This window comes from Pagrus major, chromosome 14 (genome assembly GCF_040436345.1).
Source record: "Pagrus major chromosome 14, Pma_NU_1.0".
NCBI classification, from domain to species: domain Eukaryota; kingdom Metazoa; phylum Chordata; class Actinopteri; order Spariformes; family Sparidae; genus Pagrus; species Pagrus major.
This window is the reverse complement of record NC_133228.1, coordinates 13,578,287-13,595,432: the sequence shown is the minus strand read 5'-3', so window position 1 is coordinate 13,595,432 and position 17,146 is coordinate 13,578,287. Positions and strand designations below refer to the sequence as shown.

Genomic DNA, 17,146 nt, shown 5'->3' with positions numbered 1-17,146 from the left:
TTGTAGGACACAAAGTTTTCGAACATTTCAGCTGCTATAAATATTTAAAGAAAGTCACAAGATCAATATCTCCTTGATGAAGGGAGAGACTGAATGCAGACATGAGGGGAGGATGAGGAAGCAGACAAGTGGGAAATCTATCTTTTAATAATATATAATGCCACAGTAAGATTCTTTCCCTGAAGGAAAATGAAAAGCTAAGTAAAAATAAAGGTAGAAATAGCTTCCTATCTGCACTTCTGTGTAATTTCGGCAGATGTCAACCTTGAGTTGGAAGTGAGCAGACGGAGTTAAGAGGACAGAGAAAGATATAAAAGACAGGATGCGGCAAGGAAATAGAAAAGGAGTGAAGACAAGTTGGCATAGATCAAGAGTCAAACAAAGACTGAAAGAATGGGACCGATATTTTGTTTGGGCACTGACTGCTGACTATGACTCAGACTTAGACTATTAGTAGTGCACCTAAATTAAGATGTTCCAGCTGCACTGATGGATTGTAATAAATTCTTTCTTTAGAGGTTAAATGAGTCACCAGCTTCATTAGTGCAGCTAGCACTGGGAAATTGGACACAACACATAACTTTTGTATTTTTTGTAGACCCTGTTAATGGGGTCAGCAGCACAAAAAGTAGTGGCTTTAATAAAGGTGATTGCTTGTTAACATTTTTTTTGCTTTGTTCACAGCCAGTTTTTAACTTAAAGAGAATACTATGCAAATTAAGTTATTTTACTCCTGCTTCTGCTTCTTTTTCTTCCTCCTCACACATTGTTATACAGAACGTATCTCTGTTTCTGGACATTGGGCTCAAACTGACTTTGGCAAAGAGATATTTCTTCAAACAGCAGAGAAATGGGCAGCAGAAAATGAGTTTTCACTCTGCTACACTGTGGGACTGTGAGATTTGCAGGGACTATCTTTTGAGGACATTATGAATTTTTCATGTTTCTGTAATGTAAACATCAGAAGCTAAATCATCCCAAAAAATTCTTATCAGACACTAGAACTGTTTTGTTAAGATAACATATACACTGTTTGAACAAGAGTCTACAGCCGTGTAAGCGGTTTACATGCTCACACTGACAATACTAACATGCTTATGTTTAGCAGGTATGTTTATCATATTCACTGTTTTAGTTTAGTGTGTTAATGCATATAACCTGATTTCATGGTAGTAATCCATCAAATCTTTGTTGGGATATTTTGGCGACCTCTATACAAACCGACCAATTTTGCAATCCACATCGCTAGCATGGCTAACAGCAACTAATTTTAGCCTGGCTCTGTCCAAAGGTAATTTAATTTACCTACAGTACTAGCTCCTCTTAATGCTCATTAATCATCATGTAAGATTTTGTTTGTTTAATCCGTGCAGTCCTATTGTCACCATGAGGTTTACAGTCAACCAGCAGAGACTTCAGGAAGTCACTCTGCTCAGCTAAAAAAGTATACAACACCTTCAAAAACCTGCAACTTGTTGTTTTAACGCTTGAATCTCTGTCAAGATTAAACAAATAAGATAAAATCTACAAATAAGTGAGCTTTAAAGGTGCTGGCAGGTGGATTTTTGTAAGAGAGAGCTGGACTAGCTGACTAGCCTAACCAGTCATCTCTCCTAATGCCTAAACCAACCAATGAATGAAATAAGTACTAGCCAATCAGAAATGGAAAAGGGCATCCTCAGGAAAAAATGGTGTTTGAATTTATCACACAGACATAACGAGATATCTTTTCATCTTACTCTCAGCAGGTAAGTCAAAATTTACCCTAATGTCAGGCTATTCTTTTAAAAGAGGAGAAGATAAACTGAAGTCAGTCATTTTCCGGAGTTAACCATCCACATTAAATGAATATTGGCAGATGAACATTTTGAACAGCTGTCATGTTGTGCTCCTGCCACTTTGTTACCTAACTCCTGTGTGTTTCTATCCTGCCTCCAGATTATTGAATGGCTGTGTGACAACGTGAACGCCTTTGAATCCTTTGATCAGTTCCAGGAGTTTATTCTAGGTCAGTGCTAGCTGAAACATGGGGATGCAAGTCTCCTCTGTATCACTTCTTCTTCCTTTAAGAGTTAAGCTTCTCTCTTGCTTTTTTTTATGTCTCCTTCTGTCTGTGGTTACTAGACTGCTTACGTCTTGTCTACACACAACAGAATTCTTTCATCAACTTTGTTTGGCTCTTAAATTTCTTCTCGCAGACTTGTGCCAACGCATGTCTGGAGAGCCTGGATCAGAGGAGGAATTTAGTTATTTTGAGCCCTTGGAGACTCGTGGCTCGCACAGAACAGTTTTGCTAAAATACGTCTGAGTCCTAGTGGACACACAGCAACACATTTGTATGTCCCACAATGTCCGTCTGAAGAAAGTAACTCAAGAACAGCACATGATATTAATTTCATATTTTTGAAACAGCCGTCACCTAGAGAGTAGGTGATCACATTAGATGTTTGGAGCACCTTGCCGCATAAATTTGCATATTATTGCTGCTACTTTAAAAAACTTTAAACTTAAACTTGCTCTAAGATGAAGAGTCATTAATCATGACTCTTCATCTTAGAGGTGCAACTGTAATGTAAATAAAGACGATTATGTTAACCTTATAAATAAAACATTAGTAACCTGTGTTCACTGATATGTCATAGTAGTTATGGCAGGACCGGGGGTATGCCTACTGAATCAGTTTATCATTTAAGCCCTGTATAATATTATTTTATTTTATTTTTTTTATTCCTCTGTTTGCCCTTCTCTAAAACATATGTGGTAGAGATTGGTGACTTACAATGAGCCGAAGGTACAGCACTTTAGCATGTCATTTCAAATAAAACTTTGGAATAATGAAATAATAATTAATGATTTTTTTCTGTACCCGCCATCGCCTTAATATTAAAGGGAATGTTCACTCAAAAATGAAAAAGCATCCATTATCTACTTACACCTGATGGAAAATAAGGTGAAGTTCCTTCATCAACAAAAAAAACAACAAAACTGAAGTAGATGGGGACTTGTTTTAAAAATGGAACAAACCAATAGGGGGAAAAAACATCATATGGCTCCACACAGCTCGTCTGGCATAATCCAAGAAGCCCCAGGATCCCAAATTGATTTGAAAAGATGATTTGTTTAGCGTTAGCATTTGCATTAGCATTAGCGCATGCCCCGTCTGAAGTGGGTGCACGAGCTCGACAGCATATTGAGGGTGTAAATAACGTCTTTTCAAATCAATTTGGGAGTTCTAGGCTTCCACAGACCTGGATTACGCCAGACAGTTATATGGATCCATTTTATGGGGTTTTTGGTGGTTGTTTTAAAACATTTTAAAACATTTTAAAACAAGGCCCCGTTTAATTCAGCTGTTTAGGAGAACGCTGTTTAAAAAGTTTTGTGGACTACGAAAATTCACCTGACTTTCTTTTGGCATGAGGATAAGAAGATGTTATAATGACTGAATTTTCATTTGGAGTGAACTAATCCTTTAAGTTATATCATATAGTAACATGTCTTCTCATTTATTTATCATATTACATCACTGTAATGGGAAAGTAGTGGCTGTAAGACTGTTCGTTCTGTCTGGGGACTCCCCAGAGACTCTTCACTCTCTCCCCAGAGAGTCTGGACAGGGGAAGAGATTTAAAAAGACAGGGGAGAGATTTGTCTACCATTCACAGGTGCCAAAGCTGAACAGAGCAGGCAGAGTATTCATAAAACACCCACATCAGAACCACAGCACTTAGGCTATTGTTATTGGCCGTCACCACAGAGACGCATTCAAGGCAGTAATCCACACTGCCAAACAGTAACAATATCATCAACACTTGAGTTTCAAGGAGACAGCACAAGCCACGGATCAGAATTATCAATAAACAAGATTTCACTCTGTAAAACCAGCTACAAAAATACCATCCTCACCCTAAACAAACTGATTACAGTAAGAATCACATCACCAGTATTGCTGGCTTGCCCCTGCTTTAAGATTATCAGAACAGCTTTGCAGCTACAAATCCACTAAACACTATATTTGCCAGTGACTCTGTAAGAAAATCCCACAACAAAATTGACCCAAAAAAGCTTTTCTGCGTCATTGCATCTGTGCACCAGATTTGGGTTTTTCTTCCATTTTGCAGGAGCTTAACCCTTGTAGACTGTCGCACAGTGTCCTTGGAAAAAAAGCATCCTGCCAGTGCTTACTCAAAATGGGACACAGATCTACCTCAAGTGTACAGTCCTTGGCTACTTACATAACCCACTCATTTTTATCGAACTAAATCCATGATGATGATGATGTATAACATTTTTGAAAACCAAGTTCAGGGGGCTGCTTCGAGGCATAGCAGACACAACGCAGCAGGATCACCACAGTGCCTATAGAATAGAGAGGTTCAGGAAAACGGTGACATGACATGAAATCTGACACCAAAACCCGACCTTGGGTCAAAATTCCTTGTGTTGTAGTTATTTTTTATTTGCTGTGATATATAATATATAAGTTTCACCTGTACTCTCTGTCTCTTACACAAACAGCCTCTTTGTACAGAATAAGCTATGAGAAGTCTCTCAGCCTGGATAAAGTCCTGCCTTACTCCTCTGTATTCAACAAGAAGGTAACACACACACACACACACTTGTACTTACCTTTCCACATGCATAACGGCACAGGAAATAAAACAAGCAGCCATATACGGATATGAATGCAAGAACACACTTCTAAGTTTTATTTTTTTGTGTGCCTGAAATCATTCTCTCTCACACACACACAGTCACAAACACACTTTGCTCTGTCTTTGTGTGTTCTAGGAGATACCAGCGTGTCTGTTGGAGGTCCCTGGTGTGTTGTGCACCACTGAGCTGCATATTGAAGCTGTGTTTAAAGGAAAGGTAACAACCCGGTTTTCAGTTTTTAAGACAGAATTATTACACCAAAAATGCTTTTAGGTTATTAGTGACCGTATGTCTGATTGTTATATTTATCATCATAGCACAGAGTCTTCTTAATACTGTGTTTCCTGCTCTATTTACAGAACCAGTGAATGAACCAGTCTTTCATTTTCAGACAATTAAATGCTTGTAGCTGACTTCAGACATTAAAATGACATTTATATGTAAAACAATGTGATTTTATCTAAACTGTAACTGCTTGTGAGCAGTTTACATGCAATCATCTTCAATTGTTTTGCAGCAATGTCCTTGCTGTGTCACTGAGGTGTTGTTTGTTTGTGTGTGTATGTGTGTGTGCAGGCCAGAGGTCTCCAGGGTTTCTGGTCAGAGCTGCAGTGGAACACAGAGAGGACAAAATATCTGGATGCTGTTCCCAACCCAAGATACAGAACCTCACACATACAAGCTGACTGGGATAAACTGGTGAGTGTGTGTTTGAGTTGAATTGATTGATGGTTAATTGTTTTAATGTGCCAGTTGTTGTGTGTGTGTCTATGGCTATGTGTGCCCTTGTCAAATGATGGCGTATTTTCAGCCCTCCCATGATGGTTTTGCTTGTTTCAGAGGTCCGAGAGGAGACCATCCAGCCACATGAATCACATGGAGGATAACACAAAGAAGTAGGTCTGCCTCCCGCCGGAGCTTTGTTAAGAACAGAACATTACTTCAGACACTCAGTCGAGAGTGCACCTGTGTTTGCAATATCCCACTTTGCTCCAATAAGGTCCGAATTTCTTCACTTCTCCCTTTTTTGTTGAATGTTTAAAGTGTTTAAGCACCATAAGCACTTTAGTTTTTAAGAATATTTGCAAATTTCACCGAAAGATCCATTAGATCGCTGTTTAGGAACTGATTAGCTGGGGTGCCTGATGGAGGAAATACAATTAGTTCTCAAAATTGATTGGCTTTGGAAAAAACTATTTAATTCCAGCAATAGTTACAAAACTGCTATGCAAGTTCAGCTACCCCTGCAAGTTGCATTGATTTCCCCAACAGAGGTTATCTGACGAAAGCATCTGCAGCACTTGAAGCCCACTAGTTCCTCCTGAAGACTTAAATCTTTAAAAATGAGTTTTGTATTTATATATATATATATATATATATATATATATATATATATATATATATATATATATATGTGTATGTATATATATATATATATATATATATATATATATATATATATATATATGTATATTTATTAAAAAGCCAAAATGATTTCCTAAGGAAGCTGAGCACTGTAGTTAATTACATAAGGAAATTGTGCATTTGTTGGGGACTATTTTCGACTATGGACTAAAGGTGCTATACGTAAGAATTCGGCATACCACCAGAAAGTTGTACACAGTCCCTCCCAAAGGTGTTTCTTTTATTTCAACAAACAACTTACCAAACGTTAACACAGTCAGTAATGTTATACAATAAGCTATCTCAACAAGCTAATGCAAAATAGCCAAGCAGCTGTTTACTTACCAGTCTAGACGAAACCTTGCCAAGGGTTAGCTTGTTACCTCTGGTGCTCTCGTGAGTATTTACAGAAGCAGGTTAAGTAAGTAGGATTGACATAATAAACGACACATAAACCTGCTCATCATAATTAAGGAATATGTCAGCCGGTGCTTAAGTGTAGCTCATTGATGTGTTTTTAATAGCGTTATGATGACAATGAAGCTCTGTGGCAGAGGAATAAGCTACAAGCTTTGATCACACAGACAATACTTTTAAGGAGGATCAATTCATTGTTGGTTTTTGGCTTTTCAAGGGCTTGTTTTCAATAAGAGAATATAGAAAGTAGACAACTTCATCCTTTAATTATGCTGGAATCCATTCAAACACAAATATGAGTTTGAATGATGAAGTTGTTGCTGAACTCAGATGAGTTATGAAGTAAAATCAATCAAGAATAACATCAAATCAAAGAAAGATATGAGGCTTTTAGCTATTAGCTGCATTAGTAAAACTCCCTGATTTTCCTTAAAAAATGATCCGATTATTTGATACGTCCTGCCTGGAATCCAAATAAAACCCTTCCTTTATTTTCATGACCCGTTGCGAGCATTGATAAATATGCCTCTACATACTTCGCAAGGCGGTATGAATATAAATGTGCAACAAGATTGTGGAAGGCAGACGTTCACTCAGCGTAAACCACTGTAGAAAACACAACAAAGAACAAAAGTGTCTGTTCTCTGTCTCCTGTCTCCAGTTACTTGAGCTCTCACTTCTGTTACGGATGTTGTGCTCACTTTAAATTGGACTGTCTCATAGCTTTCACTTTTGGTTGTAACTATCTGCACAAACACCCAAAACTTTAAAATACACTACACTCAGTGCTCGCTTGAATTATACGCAAGAATGACCTGCACAAACGTATCACCAGGTTACTCTTTGTTATGAAATGTCCACAAATGACTAAGGAGTGACAGTATAACTAGTGGGCGTCGATACTTTATGATCGAGTAACTTGATGATAGGCATGTTCCTGAGTGCATCATTGATGTAAACCTGCTCTGAATGAAATATTACCCTGGCCTGTTTGTGCCAGGGATCAAACCATTGGTGTTTTGGCTCATAATTAGCTTCCCCCAGGCCAAACTTCAGCACCTGCTTACAAAGTTTTTGCTTTTATAGTTACATATATATATATTTATATTTATATTTTTGCTGTCGACTGCAGCAGTGTAGCATTATACTGCCTCAGCTTATGGCATGAAAAGTAAGACTCTTATTAAAATGCTGGCTTGAGGGATTGTTTTCAAACAAAGCTTCTCTTCTTATTTTATAGAGTTCTATCAATGGTGGACACCTGGTGTCTTGGTAAGAAGGCACACTGAACACTTGCATACCCTCACAAACACAAAACCACACAGGTACACAGACACACACAATGCAGGGAGTGTGAATGTCATAAATAACAAAACCTCGGCTTATTATATCGAGCTCAGAACTGTGTGTTTGGGTTTGTGTGTTTTTGTGTTCTTCTGAGGTTGCATTCTTCATGCCCACTGGAGAATTCAGCTAAACAGAACCACCATGCTAATTTATCTTGGAGGGAGAGGTTGAGAAGACAGAGGAGCGAGGCAGAAAGGGAGAAGAGGGGGTGAATAATACAGTGGAAAAAAAAATAAATTTGAAGAATGCTACAATTACATAACAGTTGGGAGTTAGGTACTTCCTTCACCTCACTCCCTCTTTCTCTTTTTCTTCTTGTCTGTCTTGCTCTCTCAGTGCAGCTGTTCTGTGGCAACCACAACACGGGACCTTCCCTTACCTCACTTAATTAATGATCTCATACGCCCACAACCTCCCACAGATTCACTTGTAAAACACACACCAACTGCTTTTGGATAGCTTTTACTGCTCTGGCTGATGATAGCACTCACGTAAGAAGCTCCCTCACTGATTTCCTAATAGTTATGTGGTTGTTATCTGGTGTGATATCACATGTAATCCGCAGATGGAGGGAAATGGACAAAATGGACATTTCTAATCTAACTTCACATTTCTCAACCCATGCTGAAACGTTTTGATCGTGATTTTCTATAAAGCAATATGACAAAGTTCTTGCGTACCAAAAAGTCTTATAGAAGGTGTGTTAAATCAAAAATGGGTACTTTTCTTTTTAGTCCTCAGTTTTTCATCCTGTATAAAAAAAATTGTATCCCACACATCACAAATAAAGTGAGCGCAAATGATTGGAAGTGTGCAATGTTTTCCATTTTAGTATCGCATGTTAGCATGGTAACAATTGCTAACTAGCACTAAACCCAAAGTACAGCGAGGTTGATTGGAATTTCATCATTGGACAAATTAACATTTTGCCTTTTGATGGCGTTGATTTTTAAGCTAACAAAGTAATTGCAATTGGGAACCTTGAACGTCTGTTCCAAATTTCATGGAAGTCCATTCAATAGTTGTGAAGACATTTGACACAGAACCACAAATGTCACACCAAAGAAAAATTCAGAGGAACATCTAAGTCGGGAGGATATGTTTTCTGGAAAACCATGAACATCTGCACCAAATTTTGTCACCAAAGTCATTTGGATTCATCCTCTGAGCGCCATTATATCTGCACCTAATTCATAGCAATCCATTCAGTAGTTGTTGAGAAGTGTCAGCAACAAAATGATGGACTCACTGACAGAAGGACATTCCCATCCTCCTTAATTTCCATTTAATTTCCAAAAGCCCAGAGTGACATTTTTCAAATGGCTTTTTGCAAAAACCAAAGAGCAAAACCAAACAGACTGACAATTTTAAATTTAAATTGAGGAAATTGTCATGTTTAAATTTGGCATTATTCCTTGATAAATGCCTTCATTACATTGCTTCAGGTTTGTTTAATGAGACCACCTGAGATACAGTCAGTAAACATGAGGAGCCTGTGTGTGTCTGTTAGCCCAGAGACACCAAAAGCTCTGAACTCATACCTGCTGGCTCAGAAACGGAACATCAGCTAATTGTCTAAAATATGCAAAATTAAAACCGCAGATAACTTTGAACTGCTAACAGGCATACAATGAATTTGGCAGTGCAGCCTGTCAGCTAGCTGTGCCCTGCGAGCTCTATTTATATCTGTAACATATTATACTGTAACATCAAAAAGCCAGCTTCTTGCATGTGTGCACAAGTGATCAAAAGATGGTGTGTGTGTGTTTGTGCGCGCAAGTGTGCAATAATTCATCTACAGTAACCGAGCTGGAGCCTGGTCCACTTTTGTGTGGCTGACATAAAAACAAATTTGCATGCATACACACTCTCTCTCTCTCACACACACACACACACATAGCAGGATTGCAGCCTCATAACCCCTAAGCTTTGGGATACATTTTTAAAGCGAAAACCCACCCCAAAAAGAATCCATTAATGTCTGAGGTTTTTGTAATTTTTTTTTTATTAAAGCCATAAACAAGTCAGAGTTTGGGTTTCCTCCATTTCTACTGATGTGCCTGTTTAATGACTGTTTAACTGCCACACTGTCAAACCTGAGGCTACCTGTAGTGTTCATTCTAGGCTAGATGCGGCATCAAAGGTTTCTTCAAACATCTCTTTTATGTGTGTGTTCTGGTCTCTTCTAGATAAGAAGCTGGTGCCACTTTTCCAGGAGGAGGACCATCAACAGAGGGCGCTCATAGGCCTGGTGAGAGAGACAGAAGCTGAAACCAGTCAATGGCTGCAACACATGCCCTCATTAAAACACATACACTGCTATAAGTAGCGTTCTCATGGCTTAGGCTATAGACATTTGGTTCATATAAAGGGGAAGTCATAATGCTAGGTAAAGGTATTCTTTCCTTTTCTAACATGACAGCGACTTTGAGCCAGAGCTTGTGTCACACTGACGGTGTGGATGGTTGCGATTGATAAGACTCCCAAGTGTTCATGCAACAACAACTCGGTTATATTACAACAAAGTTGGTCATAAAAACACTGAGTTGACAACGTCGCATGTGAATTCATTACATTTGGGTTTTGTTACCTGATTGACAAACTTATGCTGATATTAGACAGGCATGCTTTTTTAACTTTGGTATTATTTTGCACCAATGTAACAAACTTTGAGAAAAATGCAGTCCAAAAAACAGGCCTTTTTGTCTTTGGCTTCAAAAGCAAAACACAAAAAAATAAAAAGACAGTTCTTACAAACAGACATACATACTCAAAAAAACAACAAAAAAGTGGGCCAGTTAGGAAAAAAGTGATACAGTGACAATGAATATATATCTCACTTAGACATATAAAAACAGCAGCAGTCACTAATGTATGATGAACTCATTTGTTTAGTGTCATTGCTGTAGGCACCCTATATCATCCTCCTGATATTTGCAGATTTAGGGTGGTGGTTACATGCAAGACTTGCTGGGTGCCCACATACTTTTGGCCATAATGTAGCATCACAATCCCCTGTTTTGAATCTAAAAGCCCCTCAGATGATTTTGTGGGGATTTTATTTTGGACTTGCACGCTGTTAAAAGCCTTGTTTGCTGTCAGCCAAATGAATCATTCACTGAAAGCAACAGTCATTCATTCAGTCATGGCAAAACATGCAGATATTTCAAAAGCAGAAAGTCCTTCATCTTTTCAAAAACGAGGTGGTAAACATCCTGCCACTTATAATCAAAGAGCAGCAAAATAGAAAATAATGAAACCCATCAACCACAGCCTGGATTGTTGCTCCTGAGATAAAGCACCTACTTTGACGTTCTGTAGTAGAAGTTTGTGGGTGCATGGTATAACACTTAGTTATAAAAATCTTCCTTAGATGCATCGAGCATATCAGACTGTTGACATACGACAGTTTAACAGCCCCTGGAGGTGGATTCTTCCTTTAACATGATGTATTGACCACTAAAGATCCATGATGAAACACTGACAGCCAATCATTTGCCGTCATCGTCATCTTTTAAGGTGAAACTCTTTTTACGCTTCAGATGAGTCGACACTTTAAAAAAAGGGCATCTTAAGGTCCCTGTCCTGCGTTTTTTTTTTTTTTTTTTACTGAACGTTGTTTGATGGACAAGTTCATATCCACCAGTTTTCCCTGTGCTCAGCATAGTTTTTAAAGAGCAGATAGCTTCAGTTTAATGGAGTTCAGGCTAGATGCTAGCAATCTCTCAGCTATTCTTAGAATGATCTCTGCTGTCTCTCTCTCTCTTTGTACCCCCTTTTCTTTACCCTTCTTTCCTTTCCTTCCTGCTCACCTCCTTTTTTTTCTTTCCCCTTTTTCCTCCCAGAGGGATATCAGCTCGTTTTGTCAACTTTATACACCTCAGGTTTTTACACCTCAACTCATTTTCGTTGCTTTTCCACCTCTCACATTCAGGTCTCTTCTCTTCTCTTTCTTTTTTTCTCTCATCTCATCTCCTCTTCTCTTCATGGTTAAATCAATTTCGGGACACTGTAGTTGAGGGAAACATCGAGGTGAACTCAATTTGACCCTGCTGAGTGCACAGCAAAGTATGCTTAAAACACACAAACACAAAGTTTGACTCCCAGCCACACACACATATTCTTGCATACATTCGCGAAAAATAATCAGTGTGGGGGGTTTTTTTTGCATTCGCAGACAGTTGACAAGCTGCGAGAGCATCTCAACAGACACCTGCCTCGACTGGGGAAGAAGAAGATAGACTCACTGGTTGTCAACTATGTGGCCAAACTGGTTGGTACACCGTGTGTGTGTATGTGTGTGTGTGTGTGTGTGTGTGTGTGTGTGTGTGTGTGTGTGTGTGTGTGTGTGTGTGTGTGTGTGTGTCCAGATGCACTGTATATTCCTGTAGTTTTTAAGGGCACATCGATCTTCAAGTTATATTTATTTAATGTTCGCCCTTGCTCTTTTTCGGGAAGGTTAAGTGAGGCTTGCAGAGAGCGTTGCTCAGTGGAAAAGGCAGTGAGTTTTCCACTTTAGTTAAATGGTTGACAGAGCTCATAGATGGATGTGGGCTCTTCAGTTAAGAGGGGTTGCTGGAAGCCATCGGGTCGGTCCTCTGAAACAAACATCGGCTCTCAGGTTAGGACATGCATTCTCAACTACTCAGTGTGTTTATGTTCCCCATATACCCTACACACTTCCATTACTATAGAAAGAACAAGAAACTATTTCAGTATACTTTGTAGATTGATTTAAAGCAACATTATGTGTGATATGTCTTTGTGAATAGGCCCTCTTACAGTTTTATATTGCAATTCACTTAAAAGTGATATGATAACCCTAATATGATACTGAAAAAAGATAAAAGAATAAAAGGGAGAACAAAAAGGAAAAAAAGATTGGAAAAAATAAGAGAAAAAAAAGGGAAACAAATGTCGCAATGCATTTAGACACCACTATTGATAATATAGAGCTGTACATGTGCATTTGTAATGATTACATTACTTATTATCAAGAAGGGTACAACTTTGCTCAAACACAGCCAAACATCAAGCAAGTGCGACAACTTAAGATGTAACAAGCCTCAAATATAACATACGAGTAGGGTCGGGCAAACTGATGATTTTAGATGGATCTGAGCTAATTAGCAGCTACAATTAACAGCAGTTAGTGGTTACTTTAGCAACAAGAAAAGGTGTTTGTCCATCAAGAAACTCTGTATTAGGGCTGTCACAAAGTCAGATTTTTACGACACAATTATCATGGCCAAACAAATTCATGATAAGGAAATTGCAATAGCAATAGAAAAAAAACAAACACGAAAATCAATATTTAATTTTTTAATATCACAGTTATCATGAACAAAACAATGTTGTTACACCCTTACTCCGTACATCAGAGAGAGCTGAGGACATGAGAAAATATTATCCTGTTTTAACGACATAGTTGTTGATGTCTCCCTATTACAAATCAATGTACCCGCAAAACAATTTTTAATGCTGTTGTTTCAAGGTAAAATAGTTACAAAATGTTGCTTTGAATTTACAGCCTATAAATGTCTATCAGTCTCACCAAACTTTTGCCCTTTGTATCCACCCAAAGAGCGGCAGGTGGGATATGCATAACCAAGTGGAAGACGTAACCACTCTCCGTCTCAGTACCCTCCAGAGGTACTCAGTTCCGTAAAGTCAGTCTTTAGTATTCCTGGGAGGTAAATCCCTTCACAGCTAGCAGCCGCTGAAAGCAGACATACAGCATATATCAACACAACACTATTAAATCAGGCCAAGGGTAAGGCTGGAATTGAATAGGAAGCAGGATGCAACCACGTTTTGGGACTTCATGGAATTGCAAATGACAGAGTGAAGAAGACCAAAGAAATCCTCCCTGCTTACTGTCGGATCGGTCGATTGGCTCAACGCGGCAGAACAGGCTCGTGAACCTGCACCTCCAGACTCGAAATGAAAGTAATGAAATAGGCGTGTCTGTAATCAGTCTGGCATTTGCCCCTGCGACAGACAAACCTGGTGATTATTGAATCCATGCTGCTGAGTGAAAGTGAAAAAGTTTCTAATCCAGGGAGCCGGACTTATTAAAGCATACTCATGCAAGGACCCAGAAGAAACAGCCTTCAGAGACGTTTTAAAAGAACAGTTGGCGATGTACTTACACATCACGCTGACTCATGCTTTAAAAACTCAGGATGGTAGTGTTTCAAAGACGGCTGACTTCCCTTCCACAAATAAAGAACATCTCCCCCTCTTGTCAGTGCTTATTGAGACTAATGGTTGCATTGACACAGGGGAGAAGTTGGGGGTGAAACAGATTACAGCTCTTAAGAGCCAGGGAACTTCTGCTATGATACATTACAGCTCTAAAGCACATTATTGTCATAGTTATTTATTTCCTGTCCCTGTTGCTACAGACAACCGTGGTACATTCCTTTTTATAACATAGCCAATGTCAGAGCAAAGAACAACCTGCAAACAGCTGAATATGATTTACTAAAAGCAGCAAATACATATTAAAAGTAATGCAATGAATTGAAATAGGCAAAAATATGTTTAATTATGCAGAAAAGTTATTCTATACCCAAGGTTATTAAACTTTGTCTCAACAGGGAAGCCACACTGAGTAAATCCAGGCTCTTTGTCGGGACCGAGGCTCATTAAGATAAATCGCTGATTCCAGATTTTATTCTAATGCAGAGTCACACAGGGAATAGCGTGTGTGAGTCTGTGGCTTTAAATCACTTGTTTTGCTTTTTGTGTGACTTTCTGTTCAGCACAAACACACCCCGGCCACATATTTTTATCTTTGTTACTAATCTAAAGGGGACTGGATTACATCAACAATGAGCTCAAGAGATGTTAGTTGGAAAAGAAATTAACGTGGATGATTTATTTTGCAAATTAGTCAAACAATGAATAACTGATTTTGGAGGATAAGAATTTGAAACTAAATCAAACATTCAGTTTAAACTGTTAACAGACCAGTGGAAGAAATGTTCGCTGAAACAAACATACAGACAAGTGAATACTTTAATACAAGCTTCAGTGACACACAGAGTTTAAATTATTACCTCATTGATATTGTAAAAATAAAAATAATGAGTTTGAATTTCTTCTCCAAAACTACACAGTGTCCCTTTTTAATGTAAAAAGCTTTAAAATATCTGTGTGTGTGTGTGAGACCCTGCTAGGGTTAGAAATTACTTCAGAGTGTTAAGAGATGCAGGATCGTGAGATGCAGTGATCACCTTGATATTTCTGTGAATCCTCTCTTGTTCACAGACATTGTAACAAATGAGCACAGGAAATATGCTAATTAGATTATTTTTTGCAATATTTTTAATAAAGGATGTGTCAAAAGTGAAAAAAACCATCACATTTGTTCAGGGGAAGAAGAAAAACAGTGGGGGTTATTATTACATTTGTCTTTGACGCAGCTTTTGTTTCTGTCCGTTACATAAGTGAAGCTAATTGAAATTCCCACCCTGAGGTCACCAGAGGACGCTGCCGGTGGTGTTCGCTTGGGCTGGTTGTGGGTTTCCCACTGGTGTGCAGGATGTGAACAAGGCAGATCGTCTTCCTGTTATTCTACAGTAGATGAGAGGGTGGAGATTTGTGGAAAGAAGGGTGTGCGTGTGTGTGCTTGTTCCAGCACGCAGCAGGCACGTTTTCGGACGAGTCAGGTGCATCAGAATCATCCGGAGGCTGACAGATTTGTGGTGAAATGATGTGGGTGTATGCGTGCTGAAATGTGTGTTCACACCCTGACCCAGCGCATTACTCTTGTTCTTTGGAAATGAAAATGAGAAGTTGGGGGAAAAAAAGGGGAAGTGAGGAAACAGAAGAGTTCATTTCCACGAAGAAAACATCATCATAACAGAACGTCTAGATTGCATGTTTTCAGGGCTGTGACTCAAGCTGCCTGTTGAGGAAAATGTTTCATTGTAATCTAATGGAGCATCTCCTTCCCTAAGCACTAACATGTGCGTGTCTCTGTGTTTGTGTGTGTTTAGCTGGAGCTCATCAGACACATGCTGGAGTCAGTCTGGCTGAAGTATAAACTTGGCCCGTGTGTTTTGTGCTTGTGAGTAGCCCTCCCTTGTCGGTGTGTGTGTGTTTTAAAAGTCATGTTTCTAACCGGTTTAATGTAAAGCGGAAAGCGCTGACAGAATGTGTGTGTTCATCTTTACGCATGTGTGCTCCTGACCCCCATCACTCCCCGCTGTGTGTGTTTCCACATGTGCAAATGATAGATGACCCCTCTTCACGTGTGCGCTCCCGTTACGTAACGTTCCCCATCCAAATGTTTGCTTTGTGTGTGTGTGAGTTCCAGCACACAGCGGGGCAGTCCAGGCGAGTGGTCCGTGTTTCACTTCATGTTTCGCATCCTGGAAGCCATGAGGGGTCTCTGCCTGCCCCTCCCACCTGGTACCATCAACACACACACACGCACTCTTACACATTTAATTGTTTTAATCCAGTCTGTCTGTCTCAATCAGAATAACAATGTGTGTTTGCACTGCGGGACAGACCTGCTCTCTTCAGCACTAATGTAACCAAAAATATGTTTAAACATTAGCATAGTGCATACATTTTCGATTATTTGAATTAATTTGCCAATTTTTGTGGCATAAAAACCCCCTGTTGCACAATCCCTTGATTTTAGTCGCTCATGAGTAGATTTGGAGAGGTAGAATCCTGAGCTGTCCTGGGAAGGGAAAGGAAATGAGAAATGGCTCGAGGCAAGGCTGCGCACCTTTAACACTGAGGCTGCAGGTGTAAATGTGAGTGGGAGGCTGTAAAACAGCAGGCATGCTGAGGTTGTTTTCACTTTGGTAAATAAAAGTTGAGAAAATAATTACACATTGCTGTCTAGATGCCTTTTTATCATGTTTTGAGCCAAGCTAGCGGAATACATCTATGTCAGATACTTAGATTTATGACTAAACACTTCAAAACTAATTACATTCCCATCAGCCTTTGCTCTACCGTGTTTAGAGCTAATCACCAAATGTGAGCAAGCTAATGCACCAAATTAAGACAGCAAATGTAATAATCATTATACCTGCTAAAAATCAGCATTTAGCTGAAAGATTGTTTTCCTTTTCCTTTGTTATGAGGAACCTCAAAAGCTTAAGTTTCTTCTTTTTCTTCTACCTTTTCTCTCTCTGCCTGTCTCTTTTCTCCAGGCTATCACACACTGTTGGCATTGTTTGCCGTTCGTTGCCTCCCTCATCACACCTTCCTACAGTACATTGACCACGGTGTCCTGCAGCTCACTGAAACCTTTGTGTCTCGGCTCATGACAGGTACACACGCACACGCACAC

General features: G+C 39.2%; 1 protein-coding gene across 2 annotated transcripts in view; it reads left to right on the top strand.

Annotated features, from left to right (window-relative positions):
* Positions 1-17,146, top strand: part of gsap (gamma-secretase activating protein) — a 38,976-nt gene that overhangs the window by 9,943 nt on the left and 11,887 nt on the right. Inside the window, exons 18-28 of one of the 2 annotated variants that reach the window (XM_073480277.1) lie at positions 1,939-2,008; positions 4,519-4,598; positions 4,792-4,872; positions 5,233-5,355; positions 5,497-5,552; positions 7,718-7,749; positions 10,014-10,075; positions 12,002-12,097; positions 15,831-15,901; positions 16,151-16,245; positions 17,007-17,126. In XM_073480277.1, the coding sequence (XP_073336378.1) occupies positions 1,939-2,008; positions 4,519-4,598; positions 4,792-4,872; positions 5,233-5,355; positions 5,497-5,552; positions 7,718-7,749; positions 10,014-10,075; positions 12,002-12,097; positions 15,831-15,901; positions 16,151-16,245; positions 17,007-17,126 (886 nt within the window). Of the gene's footprint in view, positions 1-1,938; positions 2,009-4,518; positions 4,599-4,791; positions 4,873-5,232; positions 5,356-5,496; positions 5,553-7,717; positions 7,750-10,013; positions 10,076-12,001; positions 12,098-15,830; positions 15,902-16,144; positions 16,246-17,006; positions 17,127-17,146 lie in introns of both variants that reach the window. The other variant, XM_073480276.1, reaches the window with a different exon arrangement.